This window comes from Culex pipiens, chromosome 2 (assembly GCF_016801865.2).
Source record: "Culex pipiens pallens isolate TS chromosome 2, TS_CPP_V2, whole genome shotgun sequence".
NCBI lineage: Eukaryota > Metazoa > Arthropoda > Insecta > Diptera > Culicidae > Culex > Culex pipiens.
Window position 1 is genome coordinate 110,072,958 of NC_068938.1, and position 18,175 is coordinate 110,091,132.

At 36.5% G+C, this 18,175-nt stretch overlaps 1 protein-coding gene across 2 annotated transcripts in view; it reads right to left on the reverse strand.

Annotated features, from left to right (window-relative positions):
- Positions 1–18,175, reverse strand: part of LOC120422787 (dual oxidase maturation factor 1) — a 96,609-nt gene that overhangs the window by 4,879 nt on the left and 73,555 nt on the right. Inside the window, exons 3-4 of one of the 2 annotated variants that reach the window (XM_039586325.2) lie at positions 10,938–10,969; positions 4,170–4,373 (exon numbers count right to left, since the gene is read on the reverse strand). In XM_039586325.2, coding sequence (XP_039442259.1) covers positions 4,170–4,334 — 165 coding nt within the window. In that variant the 5' untranslated portion in view covers positions 4,335–4,373; positions 10,938–10,969. Of the gene's footprint in view, positions 1–4,169; positions 4,374–10,501; positions 10,738–10,937; positions 10,970–18,175 lie in introns of those variants that run through there. The other variant, XM_039586326.2, reaches the window with a different exon arrangement.

Below are 18,175 nucleotides of genomic sequence, written 5' to 3' on the forward strand. Positions count from 1 at the left end.
AAATGACAACTTTATTCTCGACTTTATTAGTGTTTTTTTTCGATGAAATATACGTTTTTTCGGAATTTTGAGTACGCCATCAAATCGGGCGTCCTATTTTACATAAAAGTCACTTTGACACCAAATTTCCATCTCATCACCATCATAAATTAAAATTTTATCTTCCCAATAAAAAAAAACTTATACGTATTTTTTTTATTTATGTATTTTTCTTGTATTTTTAACATTGATTTAAAATTGTGAAGAGAAAAAGGAAAACTAATATTTTTTTTTATTGTCTCACTGTATGTATAATAAAGATAAAGAATATGCATCTCGATCATTAATGTTTTTTTCTCTTCTAGCCAGGTCGTAATGATTTCAATATTTTTTTATCAATATTGTCTAATATAGTTAAATTAAAAAAGTCTTTATTAAAAATAACTCAAAATCTTTATAAGTAAATAAAAATTAATTTCAAAAAAGTTTGTTTTTGAATTTATTTAAATGTATGGAAAATTGGAAAGAATTGCAAAACGTTTCAATCTAAAATGAAAGTTTAATCCTAATATCGACGCTGTCGTGCTATCTTGTCGCACCCGCCATTTCGAAGTTCCGAGAAAAAACGTGTTTTAATGTTTGAACTTGAATAAACAAAAACTAGAGCACGCAATGTAAACGATAACAAACACGTTTTGTTTGGCTGACCATTCTGTGCATTGTCCCGAAGTTTGGTTGAAGTTGGTTGCTGGAGTCCCGAGTTATAATTACAAATGTTTACGGTAGCCTAACTTGTACGTGCGTCAAACGCGTTCTGACCTGAAATCACTTTGGCCAGTTGTCGCACTTACATCAATTTTCAGGGAGTGATAAGATAGCACGACATGATTGCAACTTCTTTCATATGAAAAGTGACAAAAATCCGCGGAGCTTTTTTGGTTTTTATAGAATATCTCAGGATTGAAATCGAATTTTGGGGATCTGTGAAGGTCAAAAGGTGAGGCATTGTTAGCTGCACAAAATGGCGTTCTTAACTCAATTTGGCACAAAATGCACGTGCGACAAGTTAGCACGACGGCGACGATATGTTGGCAAAGCTGCATTAAAAAATTATTGAATTCAATGGAAGTTTCACTAATGCAGTGCAGAAAATCAGCAAAAAGTAAGTCAACATTAATTTTTCAAGCTTTTTTAATTCAACAAATTTCAGTAATTTTTATTTATTTTTCACATGCGGTCCGCGATACTACAAAAAGTTGCCAAAATGGCCCGCGAGGTTCAGCTGGCTGAGGGCCACTGCATTAAACCTCAACCAAACGAGCTCAAAATTTCAGGCTAGCTTCTGGGGCCTTATTGCTTGAAAATTCCGGTTAGACACTCGGAATCAAACACTTTTGTCTTTTCATATATCCGTTTTGTATTCTTATTCCAAAATTTACTAACTTATGGACCCAATTCCCCCTTCGAAATGCTCCAAAAAATCAGAGGGCAATAGAGCAGTTCCAGCTTAAATCAGGAATTTTTCTGGTACTTTTGTACCCGACCCTCTCCGATTTCAATGAAACTTTGTAGACATGTTATCCTAGGCCTATATAAGCCATTTTTGTGCATATGGAGCCAATAGTACTCGAAAATAACATTTGAGGAGGGCGTAAGGTATTTTAATATTTTTGTATTTTGTAATTTAAAAATTACTGTATCTCGAAGCCGTTGCGTCGTATCAAAAAGTGGTCAATGACAAACTTGTAGGAAATTGGACGGGCTTTCTGAAAAAAATACACTGAAACAAAAATACACGCCACATCTATGGGATTTTTTTTATTTTTAAGTCTAAAACTTAAATTTAAAGGTGATGTCACGATTTTTTTTCGTTCAAAATTTTTGAGGAAATAGCCTAAAATGTTACCAAAAGACTGACGAAAAATGCAGGATGGTATGTCTCTCCTAAAAAAATACAAAAATCATTTACTAAAACTGTTTTTTTTGAAAAGTGGTCTAAACGTCGAAATTTTCAAAAACCGGTAGTGGGAATCGATTTCCCAGACAATTTTACATAAAAGTCTCCATATTGACCATTGTCCTATGTCCAATCCTTGGGAAGATACAGCGGTTTTAAAAATAAAAATGTAAAAAAATGGGTTTTTTGGAGATTTTTGGCAATTTTTATATGACAGATGTGGTTTTTCAGTCTCGTAAATATTTTCACCGGAAAGCTCGTCCAATTTCCCATAAGTTTGCCTGTTACAGCTTTTTGATTTGACTCGTTCTGATATTTACGTAAGCCTATTTACTATCCAGGTTTCTACCACACTGAAAAAAATATTCTATTTACAGTTATGAGCAATGTAATTAAACTTATATCTGTAAGCCCTTACATCCAATTGAAATGCTGTCAAAGGCAAACTTATGGGAAATTGGATGAGCTTTCCGGTAAAAATATTTACGAGACTGAAAAACCAAGTCTGTCATATAGAAAATGCCAAAAACTACCAAAAAACCCAGTTTTTCAACATTTTTATTTTTAAAACCGCTGTATCTTCCCAAGGATTGGACATAGGACAATGGTCAATATGGAGACTTTTATGTAAAATTGTCTGGGGAATCGATTCCCACTACCGGTTTTTGAAAATTTCGACGTTTAGACCACTTTTCAAAAAAACAGTTTTATTAAATGATTTTTGTATTTTTTTAGGAGAGACATACCATCCTGCATTTTTCGTCAGTCTTTTGGTAACATCTTAGGCTAGTTCCTCAAAAATTTTGAACGAAAAAAAATTGTGACATCACCTTTAAATTTAAGTTTTAGACTCAAAAATCAAAAAATCTCATATAAGTGGCGTGTATTTTTGTTTCAGTGTATTTTTTTCAGAATGCTCGTCCAATTTCCTACAAGTTTGTCATTGACCACTTTTTGATACGACGCAACGGCTTCGAGATACAGTAATTTTTAAATTGCAGAATACAAAAATATTCAAATACCTTACGCCCTTCTCAAATATTATTTTCGAGTACTATTGGCTCCATAGACACAAACATTGTTTATATAGGCCTAGGATAACATGTCTACAAAGTTTTATTGAAATCGGAGAGGGTCGGGTACAAAAGTAATAGAAAAATTCCTGATTTAAGCTGGAATTGCTCAATAAAAATATTGCTGAAAATTTAAATGTTCATTGAAAAAACTTGCACTTGATTGTGAACTATTTAAAAACACTTTTAAACTTTTTGAAATTTTGAATTTTGGACCACAGTTTGGAAAAAGACATAAAACGCTAAGATTTTTTTTTGTAAATACATCAATATTTTGCAATTTTTTTAGAAGCATAGCTGTATAATGTAGGTATGTACATCATTTTGTGATACTTTTTGCTTCTCATTTTTCAAAAACGCTTATTCACGGTTTCCGGAACTAATTTTTCTCCGTGTATTCTTACATTTTACACCCAATCCAGAGACACCCAAACCAAATTTGTCAGAGGTTCCGCAAATGGACGTCAGAAGACGCAGCTCTGACATCAAATGTGACCTCGTACCCACCAAATTTGCAGTCGGTCTATTTTTTAGCTCATAAAATGATGTGGAGTGTATTTAGGATACAAAAACTAGACACGTACACCGAGATAGAAACCGAAGCTTTTTAGTTGGTAATCAAGCAGTGTTCTACGAGGCCTGATTATCGGAGAGACAGAATGCAATCATGCTTTTCGCTGGTGCACACTTTCGCTAAATTTCTCTGGCAGGACTGCAAAGATAGTGAGATGATCTCACCATTAGTTTGTAGTAGAGCTGCAAATGGATGTTAGAAGCTTTGTCAGCACTGAATTGTAGTGGAGTTTGGATTGGGTGCACCATTTAATTCCTTCAAAAAATCAATGTGTACTACATAAATGCCGTGTCATTCAACCCTTACTGCCATCACGCAAAGTGGCGCTTTGGTTCAACCCTCGTTTGACCATGTTTCGTTTTCTCGTGAGACAACCAGGGAGTTGGCTGAGGATCTTTTGCCATGATATTTGAATCGCCCTTCTCGTCGTGCTTCAGCTCCCCCCAAAACTCCACAGTCAGCCTGCAGTAGTATAGTAATGAGTCCGGCTAATAGAGGAGTACAACACCCTCCCCACTTGCAGAAGAGAGAAGACTTATGCAATTTCTGATGGTCATTTAATGGGCTGGTGCTGCCGCCGACTTACCTGCTTTCGGACGCCGGGGAAGATGACCAGAAATGCCAGATAGATAGTGGCGAACATGACGCAGACGGCCACAATCGAGACATCGCCGGTGACCGGGGTTCGGTTCGAGAACGAGTACAGAGTGGGGGCTCCATCGTCTCGGAACGCGTCGAACCAACCCTTCATCGCGAGGGGAAGGTCGGACCTTAACTACGGGGGTGGAATCTGCGAATGAAGGGGGGAAAAGAGAGAAGGAGAAAGAAAATATGTTATTAGTATAAATAGCGGCTGGCAGCGGTGCTACTAACCTAGAGAGTGATAATTGTAGGGAGGCAACGTAACAATAATATTGGATAGGTAGCTCAACTATTGAATGGAAAATCTTTGAAAACAATTATTTTATTTTTTATTTATTTTCTACTTAAAAGGCTCATATTCAGATTTTTGACTAGTTTTAGGGTTCTTCATAGGGTTCATTTTAGCAAAGACACAGTCTGTGATTTCAATTAAAAAAAAAAACGTGAAAAAAATAAGTTTGTGTAATTTTTGGGCTACTGTATACTTCTTTTGAAAGCTCAACCCCCTGCCTGTGGAAAATTCGATGCCTCTGTGCTCTCTTATGCTAACTATATAGGAATCCCAGCAAGCTTAGTAGGGTAGGGTAGTCATCAATGAGACACTTTTGGTTTTTAACTTTCAACGATTTTTGTATTTTTTTCATCAGCATGTTTTAATGAGCTTTTTGTAGCATTTTCTTTCTTTTAATGTGTTCTAACATTGACCAAATTATGAGATCGATCCGACCTCTACAGTCAGAGCTATCCAACTGTCTCATTGTAGACGCACTTGGCAGGAACAATGAGACAGGTGGGGAACAATGAGACACTCTACGAAAATCAATACTTTTCTAGTAAAACTTCATGTTTTTGTATTGTTCCATTGCAGGTGACTTGCCTTGAACATTTTAAAGCAATTTTGCCAACTTGAAACTTTAATTAACAAAAGTTATACTAAAAAGTATTTAAATTTTGTAAAATCCATATATTTTACCAAATAACTTTATATTTTTGGTTAAATGAAGTTCAAACTCAATAAATATGCCAAAAATCACTTCCAATTCATGTTTTGAAAGATTTCCACAGATTTTGAAAAGTTTAATGAAGAAAAATCTAAGTGTCTCATTGTTACCCATGGGCTGAAAAGAGTGGGGAACAATGAGACAGCTCTGGATTCTAGGTATATTTTTAATTTTGGTCAAATCTAATGAAAGGCCATTGTAGCCCAACTCATGCCGTATGAAATGACGAAAGAAATTTGAAAAAATATTATTTTTTGTATTATTGGCAGCCTATGAGCGAAAATGTAATTTTCAGTCATAATTTACTTTTACACCCCAAAATCAAACATTTATGAATAACTTTGCAAGGGAGCGTCCATAACCAAAGCCACTATTATGGCAGACGTGTATCCTGTAGACACACCTTTCCCCAAAATATGAGCCTGATTGGTTGAAACTACGACTTGTGAGAGCCATTTTATCATTGTTCACCGTGTCTCATTGATGACTACTCTACCCTACAAGAGAGCCCGGAGGCATCGAATAGTCCATACAAAAAAAAAACTTTTTTGTATGGATCATAGACAATCGCATTAGCTTCATTTTTCTTCTAAAAAAATGCTTGAAAATCAGGTAAGAACTTCACACAACAATGAACAATTTAATTATTCGTCGCTGTCGTGCTAACTTTTAGACCAAATTGAGTAGAGAACACCATTTTGTGTATGTCACAATTTTGACCTTCACAGATCCGCAAAATTCGATTTCAATCCTGAGATATTCAATAAAAACCGGAAAAACTCCGTGCATTTTTGTCACTTCTCATATGAAAGAAGTTTCAATCTTGTCGTGCTATCTTGACACAGCCTTAAAATTGATGTAAGTCCGACGTTTGGCCAAAGGGATTCCAGGTCAGAAAGCGTTTGACACAGGAGCGAGCTCGACTAACGTTAACATTTTCAGTTATGACTTGGGACTCCAGCAACCAAATTAAACCAAATTTCAGGACGATGCACAGAATGATCAACCACACAAAACGTGTTTGTTATTGTTTACATTGCGTGCTCTCGTTTTTCTTTATGCAAGGTCAAACATTAAAATGCGCTTTTCTCGAAACGTCAAAAAGCGATGTACGACATGTTAGCACAACGGCGTCGAATTTCTGTTGCTTCTGTGCAACCAGAAATGTTTGAAAAAGTCATGTTGCCAACAACGAGAAGGCAATGTATTTTTTAATTAAAGAATTTTTGAAAATGCTCACCTAATTTTTTACAATCAGTTTTCTCAAAAGAAAATTTGCGGGGCGCATTTAATTTTTTTGGCAGTTGCCTGGTTCCCGAGATTTAAGTGGATTTAGGTCCATTCTATTAGAGGTGGGCAAAACCGCTCTTTTTTAGGAGCCGCTCTTTTTCGCCCGCTCATTAAAATGAACGGCTCTTTTGAACGACTCTTTCGTTTTTTTAACTTAAAAAATTGCTATTTTAAAGCATGGTGTGTTTTTATGCTTTTTAATTAGATTTTTATAAAAAAATATTCGAAAAAAAAATACTAAAAACGAGGACACTTGTGTGTTAACCATAGGAACTAGAAAGATTTCCTTGTTATGCATTTTAAAATACTCAAATTTATAATCAAATTTGCAAAAGTTTTTTTTTATTTTGTTAGAAAACCATTCAGTTTTACTTTTGAAGTAATTTCAAAGTAAAAATTGGAAATATGGGTTTGAAAACTTTTATGTGGTGTTCAAATATTGGCACAAATTCTATTAGGAGTCTTTCAATGTAAATTGATGAGGATGTTGCAATAGAATACCCCCTAACAACATATGTCTATTCACCTCTCAAAAGTTGGGAAATAAACTCTGTTTCTTTTGCTTTTTTATCCTAAATAACATGAAAAATCACACCGTGGGACAGTTTTAATAAATTTGGCATCAATTTATGAGCATTGAAATATTTGAAATTACATTGTTATTTCTAAAAAAATAGTATAGTCTGTTAGAAATTCAATGAATTATATGTTGAAATCCAAAAAAATATGTTAAAAATCTTTTTATCTTCAAATTGTTTTTTTTCAAAAGACTGGTGTTTCAAAAAGAACCGCGTTTTTTTTTTGTGAGCCATGATTCACTGGCTCTTTTAAGTGAACCGGCTCTTTGAGCGGTTCGCTCTTTGTTTGCCCACATCTTCATTCTATTAACACGCAAATGATAAGAGTACCTTTTGGTAAATATATCGGATCCGAAACTTTTTCTGGTCACCGATGATCGAATGATTGTCATTAGGAGCGCACCTTTGCCCCACCCTACTCTATAATCGGAATAGCTGGGAAAAAGTGGCTAAGCTAAACATTCTTTTGCTGATAAATGAGCTATTCTGAACAAAACTAGCCAATTTCTGAGATTTTTTTTTGTTTTTTTTTTGTCTGGCTCAAACTTTGGTGGCCTTTCATATAACCAAAGAAGCCATTTTATGTCACTGGTTCACCCATACAAGTCTGATCGATTTGATGCCATCAGCTTCACTTTTGTGTTTTCCAAAATCAGTTTTTTTTAAATATTTTTTTGAGAGAATTGAGCAGTGCCCAAGCCACAACAAATATCCAAAGCCGCTTAAAAAAAAAACAAAAAAAAAAGAGCGGGTTCTTGTTTTCCTTCCCTGCCAAAGGGTCATAACTATGCAAAATTTGCTGAAATTTCTAAAAGAAAACTTTCTTTAGCACGCGATTGAGTTTCAGGGATGAAAACTTCGAAAAACTTGTCAAAAATTGTCAACAATAAAAACTTTTTTTGTTAAATTTTGATAGCTCGTGAAGAATACATGCAAACATGTGGCATTTATACATCAAAAATTATGTTTTGTCAGCTCTACAACTTTTTAGAACATTGGTAAACTCTTAAAATTTCATTGGTACACTGTTACAAAAAACACGTAATTTTAAAATGAAACATTTTGTTCTGAATGAAAAAATAACCCTTCTGGGTTATTAAAAATTCCCATAAAATAACAAGTCCTCGATTTTTGGCAGTTGAGTAACGAGAAATAGCAGCGATTTCAAAACAATTATTCAACTTTTTTCGATGAAAAATACATTTTTTTTTATGAATTTCGTTTGGTAAAATTCTGCCATTTCTTCCACATACAAGATTTTGGTATGATTTCATGGTATTTTACAATCTGTTACTGGGCAAAAATGGGCACATTTTGGTCCCTGCTATTTGCTCAAGTAATACCAAAATTTGGTATTTTTGTGTTAATTACCCCTGCTCGGGAATCGTGGAATAGAACATTTCCAGAGAGACTCTTCAACATTTCCATCGCGCGTGTACCCTCTAAGTGGTCAGGAAAGTTAAAGTGGGTAACTTATCTCCTGCCATTATGAATATGTTCCCCTGACACTCTGACAGTCATCCGAAACAAGTAGTGGCGTACGTGAGTGTGTGTTTGGAGCTTGAATAATTTATCGATGGTAATTTGGCGGTAATTACAGGTGTTAGATTATGATTTGCTGGCAGGCCCCTGCAAACTCACGGCAGCAGTTTTGTGGGGCTGTAATTGATGCTGAGAAGTGGCATTTTGTGTGTGTGTGAGAGGAGCACATGCTTACGCACGGTGAAGATCTTTCGAATAAATTAAGGAAAAAAGGCATTATTAGTGCTGGCGAGCTCTCTTGAAAACGGTTTATGCAATAGGGGAACTATACCCTTTTTAAGCCTATTTCTATTATCGGCCTATCAGCACTTTGTTCATGAATTACGGCTTTCAAAAGGTGTTTTTGACTGTTCCAAAGTTATAAATAGCTCGAATTAAAGTGAGCAAGCATCTCTCCATTGTTGAAATAGCTGTAAATGTTGATTTAATAGCGGAAAACGGCAAAGTGATGAGAATTGGTCGAACGGCTTAGAGTGATTAAAATGGGTATATTTCCCCTAGTGGCGGTTTTTCTGTGGCCAAGGCAGCAGCAGCCAGCGGAGAATCGCGTTTGACCAAACTTAACATAAAACACCAAGATAAAAATGGTAGCTTTTTCGCGTAGAAAAGAAGCCTTTTTTCAGTGGGCTTCAAGATGTGCTCGGGGAGGTTACTCCGCGGTGGTTTGTTTCGTCAGAAGGTGCTTCTTTCTTGGCACTTTGAATGAAGAGTGTGCTTGAATGAACGCTGTCATGTTGTGAGCAAAACATTCAATGTTGATGAACAATAGATTTCTTTTTTGTTTTATGTTTGGGTTGCTATGCAGTTTGCAGCCTGAAACGGTGATGAGATAGAAATTTGGTGTCAAAGGGACTGTTATGTAAAATAAGACGCCCGATTTGATGGCGTACTCAGAATTCCGAAAAAACGTATTTTTCATCGAGAAAAACACTAAAAAAGTTTTTAAGACTCTGGCATTTTCCGTTACTCGACTGTAAATTTTTTTTTGAACATGTCATTTTAAGGGAAATTTAATGTACTTTTCGCATCTACATTGACCCAGAAGGGTCATTTTTTAATTTAGAAAAAAAAATCATTTTAAAATTTCGTGTTTTTTTTCTAACTTTGCAGGGTTATTTTTTAGAGTGTAATAATGTTCTACAAAGTTGTAGAGCAGATAATTACAAAAAAAAAATTGATATATCATATATAGGGGTTTGCTTATAAACATCACAAACGCAAAAAGTAACTTTTTCAAAACATTGTTTTCGTAAAATCGCAATAACTCGTGATGTTTATAAGCAAACCCCTTATATATCAAAATTTTTGTAATTGTCTCCTCTACAACTTTGTAGAACATTACATTACATAAAAGTCCCTTTGACATCAAATTTCTATCTCATTACCGTTTCAGGATGCAAATTATTGAAAACACCTCTTTTTTCGCATGCTCAAAAACGAAAGGGGTCGTACCGCCCCTCCGTCACGAGATATCAAAAAACGGACCTCGGATTCGTGATCTGGGACAAAAGTTACCCCTTAGGACAAAGTTTCACGCAAATCGAAGAGCGGTCGGGGCAACTGCTGTGTGAGTTGGCGGAGAATTACCCAGATCTGACAAGCCTATCGAGAGCCTTTTCTTCCAACTTTTGCAGCATTCCCTCAACAGCAAATCATTCCGTTGAACACGCTACCGGTCTTGCTAGCCACTTGTTTGTCACAGGTCTAAGATCAGGGGGCACTTGTCTAACAAATTAATTACATTTGAAATATTTGCACAAAATTGCACAACCCCTTAACCGAAACAGAACATGGAACAAAACTCCAACTTGTTGGTCAATTAGCCACGATTTGCACCCTTTTCCCAATGTGTGTTTGTGGTATACCTGATTCTATTCTGCACTGCCGAAGGTCCCTTCACATTACCGGAGTGGTGGCCATGTGCCATAAATTAGCACAAAATCCAGCACCGGACCCGACCACGGAAACTCTCCGCTCTAGAAGGGTCGAAGATTCCGCTTCCTAGACTTCAGCTGCTGCCGGGTAATGTATTTTGCTTTAAATTGCATTCAATGCAAATTTACGACTCCCAGGGCACGTGTCCCGGCACAAACTGAATGGGGCTGTAGAAATGAGAGTAAACGGTGGTAGCAATTTGAGTGGGATAGGTCTAATCGATTTTGCATTTCGTTGCAATTACTCAAACACTTGGGTGAAGCTATAGGGTGCAAAACGATTGAACGCGCGTGTGGTGGGTGCTTTTTAGCTGGGAACTCATGAACTACGAGAATGTATTAAATTTTGAGAAGATTTTTTAATTACCTCAATGGCTGCTGCAAGTCCTGTGGTATAATCTGTAACAAATGAAAAAAAGATACATTTATTAGAAACATGTTTCAAAAAGAATTGTTTTTACAAGAAATAAAAAAATCGCATTTCAGGAAAGGATACAAAAAAATATAATCAAAATTAACTTTTTTCCAACCTAACAGCTGCTAGAGAGATGGTGCAATTTTCAACCATTTGCAGAGGATAAAGATCTGCATCAGCCGCGGCAGCATCGAATTGCACATGTTCATTTAATAACAACTAAAGAACCGCTTGAAAGGCCGGCATTTGCTGGATTGCTAGCAGCCACCGACCGGTGTCATAGGTCAAATGTATTGCTAAACTTGACTTTTTTTTTTCTCTCGTAGGTCAACCAATTGCAAGCGTTTTAGCTCGAGACGATTTCCCAGCGAGTTGTGACGAGCATTCCGAGATTGCAGCGTGTTTTTTTTGTGAAGTTTTCGCATTACTTTTCATCTCTTCTCAAATTCGGTTAATTTTTTGCTCACCTCCGTGTACGCACGAGAGCAAGCAGCAGTCAAGTGCTCAGTGCTCTATCGTTTTTTCGAAATTTTCCGCCGTAATCTACCGCAATTACCCGCGAGTTTGCTCCTGCAGCATGCCAAAGGCCGGCCGTGGCCGTGGCAGTTCGAGTGCGGCCTCGAAAAACCCGCGAAGTTCCTCTACCGGCCGTGTGCAAAAAGGTAAACAAACCAACGCCGTGTCGACCGCCATCGCGCAGGGGAGCGTGAGCGCAGAAGGCATCGACAAAAAGTTACTACATCCCGGATATGTTCCGAGATCACCAGTGCGAACCCGTTCCGGTACTTCCGGTGCCACGACCAACACGTCAACATCCGCCAACATTCCCATCAGGAACGAGTTCCAGATGCTGAGTGACGACGAAGAAAACAACAACAACACCGACGGTAGCAGTTCCACCGACGACGACGAATACGATGGACGTGCACGGAAGAAAGTGTCGACGTCAAAAACGAACAATTCTCCAAAGGAACGTAGACAACCTCCAATCTATGTTTTGGACACGTTGGCGGACGATATTGACGAGTTGCTGGAAGGCCTCGGATATTGTCTGAAAGTCGGTAAGTCGTCAGTGCAAGTCTACACATTTGACAGCAAGAACTTCGACCTGGTTGTGGAGAAATTGAAGAGCAAAAACTTCAAGTTCTACACATTTGACCCCGTGCAGAAGACAGCCGTTAAGGTTGTCTTGCAGGGGTACCAAGACCGCCCGATCTCCGACCTCAAGAAGGACCTCTCGGGTGCTGGAATAACGCCGCGTGACATAAAAGTCCTCTCGCGGAAGACAACGGTCACAGGTACACACACACTGTACCTGTTGTACTTCGACCGCGGCACCGTCAAAATACAAGACCTGCGGCGGACTAAGGCGTTGGACGGTTTTTGGGTAAACTGGCGGTTCTACTCAAAAAACCCGACGGACGCAGCGCAATGCCACCGTTGCCAGAAATTTGGCCACGGCTCGCGGAACTGCAACCTCCCGCCCCGCTGCGTGAAGTGCGGTGAAACACACCTCTCGGAGGCGTGTGCACTGCCGCGCAAGGCGGAATTGGGGGACGAGGCAGCACAAACCAAGGCGCGCATCAAGTGCGCCAACTGTGGAGGTAACCATACCAGCAACTACCGTGGATGCAGCGCACGGAAAACCTACCTCGAGGAGCAGGAAAAGAGGAAGAAGAAAGCAGCAGCGTCCCACCCTCCTCAGCGAAGTACGAGCGTAACCGTGCCGGCTGCTGGGCAGCGTACGGTTCCCGCGGACAACTCAGCATTCCCTCCTGGCTGGGGGCGATCGTTTGCCAGCGTGGTTGCTGCCGGTAGCGGCAATGCGGCCCAGCAAGAAGTCACCGGGGAAGATCTCTTTACCCTGCCGGAGTTCTTTGCTCTCGCGGGGGAGATGATGACGCGGTTCCGGACTTGCCGTAACAAGGCGGAGCAATTCCTGGCCCTTGGGGAGCTGATGATCAAGCACATCTACAAATGATTAAATACTGTGATTTAGTTATAAGCTTTTTCTCTTTCTTTCCCCTTTCCTTTGCAATTTTAGCAAGTTTTTTTTTTAATTTTTCTTGCTCTTGTTAGTTCCTTAGTTATAGAAATAATTGTTCCAAAATGGATTATGATGCAACACACAGCTGAAAGGAACTCCAAAACTCTGTTATGAATTGCAAAAGAACTGATTGTATCTTGATTATTCACCAATAAAACCGAATTAATTAATTAATTAATTTTTTGCTATTTTTTTGTATTTATTTTTAATTGTGGTGAAACATTGTTCCAGCTGTCTAAAGCATATAAAAATGCTTTGTGAATAAAAGTAAATCTTTATCTTTGGAAGAGATGTTCCGAACGATTTTGTGTCTTGGGCAATGTTGTTAATTTTTAGTGTTGTTTATTCTTTGACAAAAACAGCAAATTATCGTATGAAATAGATAATAACTTATCAAAAAATCAAATTGCAAATATTATTTCGCGGCTTAAGGGAACACAGTAACCAAGGAAGTTGTTGTCTTTTTATTCCAAAATTGTTGAACTTACGGACCCAATCCTGAAAAAACTTCATTATAAAAAAATGAAATTTTTTGTTGTAAATCTCTATAACTCTATAATAACAGTTTAGGGGATGAATAAAAAACTATATCTATAGTTCCTGTAGTTTTGAATACATATACAAAAATGTTTGTAACAAAAACCTGGGTGCAAAAGCTCTGGTTGATGCGCACCGTTGAAAATCGTGAAAATGTTATATTTTTGCATGAAAATTTTCTACATAATTTGTTACAGTTAGTCACGGATCGTTCTGATAATTTGGTGATCGATTCTGCATGCAAAAAAAAGACCGATGGCCGAAATTTGAGTCACATCCACGCAGGGAATTTATTCCCGAGCAGGGGTAAATAACACGGGAATACCAAATTTTGGTATTACTTGGGCAAATAACAGCGACCAAAATGTGCCCTTGGTTGCCCAGTAATAGATGGTAAAATACCATGAAATCATACCAAAAGCTTGTATGTGGAAGGGCACAACAATACCAAACCATGTTATTCCAAAGGTAAAATAATACCACAAAATAAAATCATTTCAATACCAAGTTGAGGTCTTCTGGATTTTTGAACATTGCTTGAATACCAAAACTTGGTATTGTCATGGTTTTAATTTTAGGTATTCCCGCGCCCTTGGAAAATCATATTTTGGTATTCCTGTGGTCTTCCACAAACATGATATTGGTATGATTTCATGGTATTTTACCATCTATTACTGGGCAACCAAGAGCACATTTTGGTCGCTGGTATTTGCACAAGTAATACCAAAATTTGCTATTTTCATACCATTTTTAGTGCAGCAGTTGCAGTTAGTGAAAAAAACGTAAATGATCCATATGCAACACCCAAATCTACTCACCTGATGATTCCATGTTGTTTTTAGTGATATTCTTCACCACACCGAATGCATTTGTCATTGATGAACGGCTGTACTTGAAGTTCTTGAAGCTTCTGAAAAATAACAAGATTGAAAAATAAGTATTATTAAAATGAAACTGGATTGAAATTCACCAAAATTCAATAATCTGTTGATTGACTCATTTTTCAAAGTATTTGGTTATCCCAACTTAGAGAAATTTCAACGTTTTTGAAAAAAATATTAGTGGGTATATCACAAAAAAAAATTAAATCAGCTTTAACATTTTTGGGTTTCAAGTCATTTTAGCGCAAAATTAATTATCTCGTGAAAAATTTTAAAAAAAATCCATAGTTTCAGAGAAAACTGATGAAACCTTTCAATACCAAAATAATACCAAAATGTGGCATCCTGACTTAGAAATTTTTCCACAATGTCAAGTCATTTCTGTAGGGGGTATATCAAAAATGTTTAAAATCAAGTTTGAAATTTCCGGTTTTCAATGAAAGCATTCGCTTTGAGACATCATTTTAGCGCAAAATTAATTATTTTGTCAAAATTGGTCAAAATTTTTCCATAGTTTCAGAGGAAATTGATAAAACACCTTAATACCAAAATAATACCAAAATGTGCCATCCTGACTTAGAAAATTTTCCACAATTTCAAGTCATTTCTGTAGGGGGTATATCAAAAATGTTTAAAATCAAGTTTGAAATTTCCGGTTTTCAATGAAAGAATTCGCTTTGAGACCTCGTTTTAGCGCAAAATTAATTATTTTGTCAAAATTGGTCAAAATTTTCCCATAGTTTCAGAGGAATTCGATAAAACACTTTAATACCAAAATAATACCAAAATGTGCCATCCTGACTTAGAAAATTTTCCACAATTTCAAGTAATTTCTGTAGGGGGTATATCAAAAATGTTTAAAATCAAGTTTGAAATTTCCGGTTTTCAATAAAAGCATTCGCTTTGAGACATCATTTTAGCGCAAAATTAATTATTTTGTCAAAATTGGTCAAATTTTTTCCATAGTTTCAGAGGAAATTGATAAAACACCTTAATACCAAAATAATACCAAAATGTGCCATCCTGACTTAGAAAATTTTCCACAATTTCAAGTCATTTCTGTAGGGGGTATATCAAAAATGTTTAAAATCAAGTTTGAAATTTCCGGTTTTCAATGAAAGCATTCGCTTTGAGACATCATTTTAGCGCAAAATTAATTATTTTGTCAAAATTGGTCAAAATTTTCCCATAGTTTCAGAGGAATTTGGTAAAACACTTTAATACCAAAATAATACCAAAATGTGGTGTTCGACCATTGACAAATTCTGCAATTTTGCAATATCAAAACAATACCTTAAATTGGTATAATACCACATTTTGCTCTTGCATAATCCTTAAGACAAATTTTTAAGGGTCCAGGAATACCAAAATTTGGTATTGATACCAGAGAAAGGTATTATTACGCATTTCCCTTGTTATTTACCCATGCTCGGGTAGTTTCAGAGGAATTTGGTAAAACACTTTAATACCAAAATAATACCAAAATGTGGTGTTCGACCATTGACAAATTCTGCAATTTTGCAATATCAAAACAATACCTTAAATTGGTATAATACCACATTTTGCTCTTGCATAATCCTTAAGACAAATTTTTAAGGGTCCAGGAATACCAAAATTTGGTATTGATACCAGAGAAAGGTATTATTACGCATTTCCCTTGTTATTTACCCATGCTCGGGTTGGGAACTCCCTCAATTGAACAACTAGATGCAAGTTAACTTTTACACATAACATAACTGAACAATATCTTTGCCTCACAGTAAAAAATTAAAAATCAATTTATTTACATATTCTCAAAGTGTCCGGTTTTTCTCAATCAAAATGAAAATTCAAATCGGAAAACGGAATGCATTATTGGATTCTTTGGAAAATTTCACACTAAAAACATTACTTAATCCACCGAAAGGTGGTTGATGCCTTCCTCAAATTGAAGGGGGCTAGCTCATTTTCCCGAATGACATTTCCCCGAATGCCATTCCCCCGAAAATCATTTCCCCTAATTGGGTCCTAAAATGGAGCTTAGATTGCTGATATTATTGTTTACAGCGATAAAGCTTATTTTTCTGAGTACAATGACCCTTTGTACGACCTCAAAGAGTTTAAAATGGATTTTTAAATCAATTTTGAAAAATTAACCTCGCGGTCCTTCTTGACAGAAAAGCTCCTACTTGACAGCTCGTTCCAAGGGGACCATAGTTGATCCATCGAAAAAATGTCGTATTGTCAAAAAAAAAAATGCATTAAAATGAAAAAAAGTGATCAGAAATCGTGTTTTTTACCGTTGTACATAAAAATTGGCATAGGGCTTTAGTACCCAATTGGCCACATCCCCGAATACCACTTCCCCTAATCAGCCACATCCCCGAATGCCATTTCCCCGAATATCATTTCCCGAATGCCATTTCCCCTAATCGGCCATTTCCCCGAATGCCTTTTCCCCGAAGTGACACTTACGCCAATTGCCGTTTATTTAAAATTTAATTTTCCGGAATTTTCATATCCCCTAATCATCATTTTCGCTAAAGCCTTTTTCCTTGACTAACAGTTATTTTCTTTCTCAATTTTACCGAACAAACAGCTTTTTCAGGTATGCTGTTGATTAAATGTTGTAAATTGGGTAGTAAAGCCCTTTGCAAATTTTTATGAACAACGGTAAGAAACGTGTACACGATTAAAAACCATTTCTGATAACGTTTTTTTTTATTTTTTATGCAAAAAAAGTTATTGACAAGACAAAATTTTTTCGTTGGATCAACTATGGTCCCCTTGGAACAAGCTGTCGAGTAGGAGCTTTTCTGCCAAGAAGGGCCGTGAAGTGAATTTTAAAAAAATGAATTAAAAATCAATTTCAAATCCTTTGCGGTCGATCAAAGGGTCATTGTACTCAGAAAAATAAGCTTTATCGTTGTGAACAATAATATCACAAATTTAAGCTTAATTTTAGGACCCATCGGATAATCGAGGCTTCGGATTTTTGAGTCTGGACTGTAACAGACTCAATTATCCGAAGCCTTGATTATCCGAAGTTTCGATTATCCGAAATTTGATAATCCGAAGGTTTGTATGGTACTTCGGATAATCGAATCACGATCAAAAATTTTTTTTTCGTTTTTTTTTTCTTTTTCTTGTTTTAAACATCAAATTTGAGTTCTGCAACCCCATTTTAGTCAAATTTGAATAGTTAAATGCATTTTTTCAATATTTCAACACCGCCATATTGGCCGCCATCTTGGATTTAAAAGTTTTAAATCACTTTAACGTAGTTTAGGGGTCATACTTAAGCTCGACAATAAAAAATTAGGCATCGAAAACTTTTTTTTTCGTGATTCGATTATCCGAAGTTTCGATTATCCGAAGTGAAATTTTTCCGAGGCCTTCGGATAATCGAGTCTGGACTGTACTAGATTTTTTTTGTTCAATTAACATTTGTATTCAACCGCATAATTAGATGTTGTTTTTGAGAAATTTGCAAGGAAATTTGTCTTTTTTCGAATTTTGTTCAAGAACCCAAAAATCGAACAAATAGGTACATAAGGCTGGTACAAATTTTATTTAAAGTTTTTGTTGATTATACTTTTTGCCAAATCCCAAACCAGCAATGTGAATAAAATGATCAGTGTGAACGGGGTTCTGTACTACGAAAATCGCACGGTATGTTTTTTGAATCATAAAAAATAACAAAACTTCTATTGCATTATTATTATCATGTCTATAAGAAAAAAGTA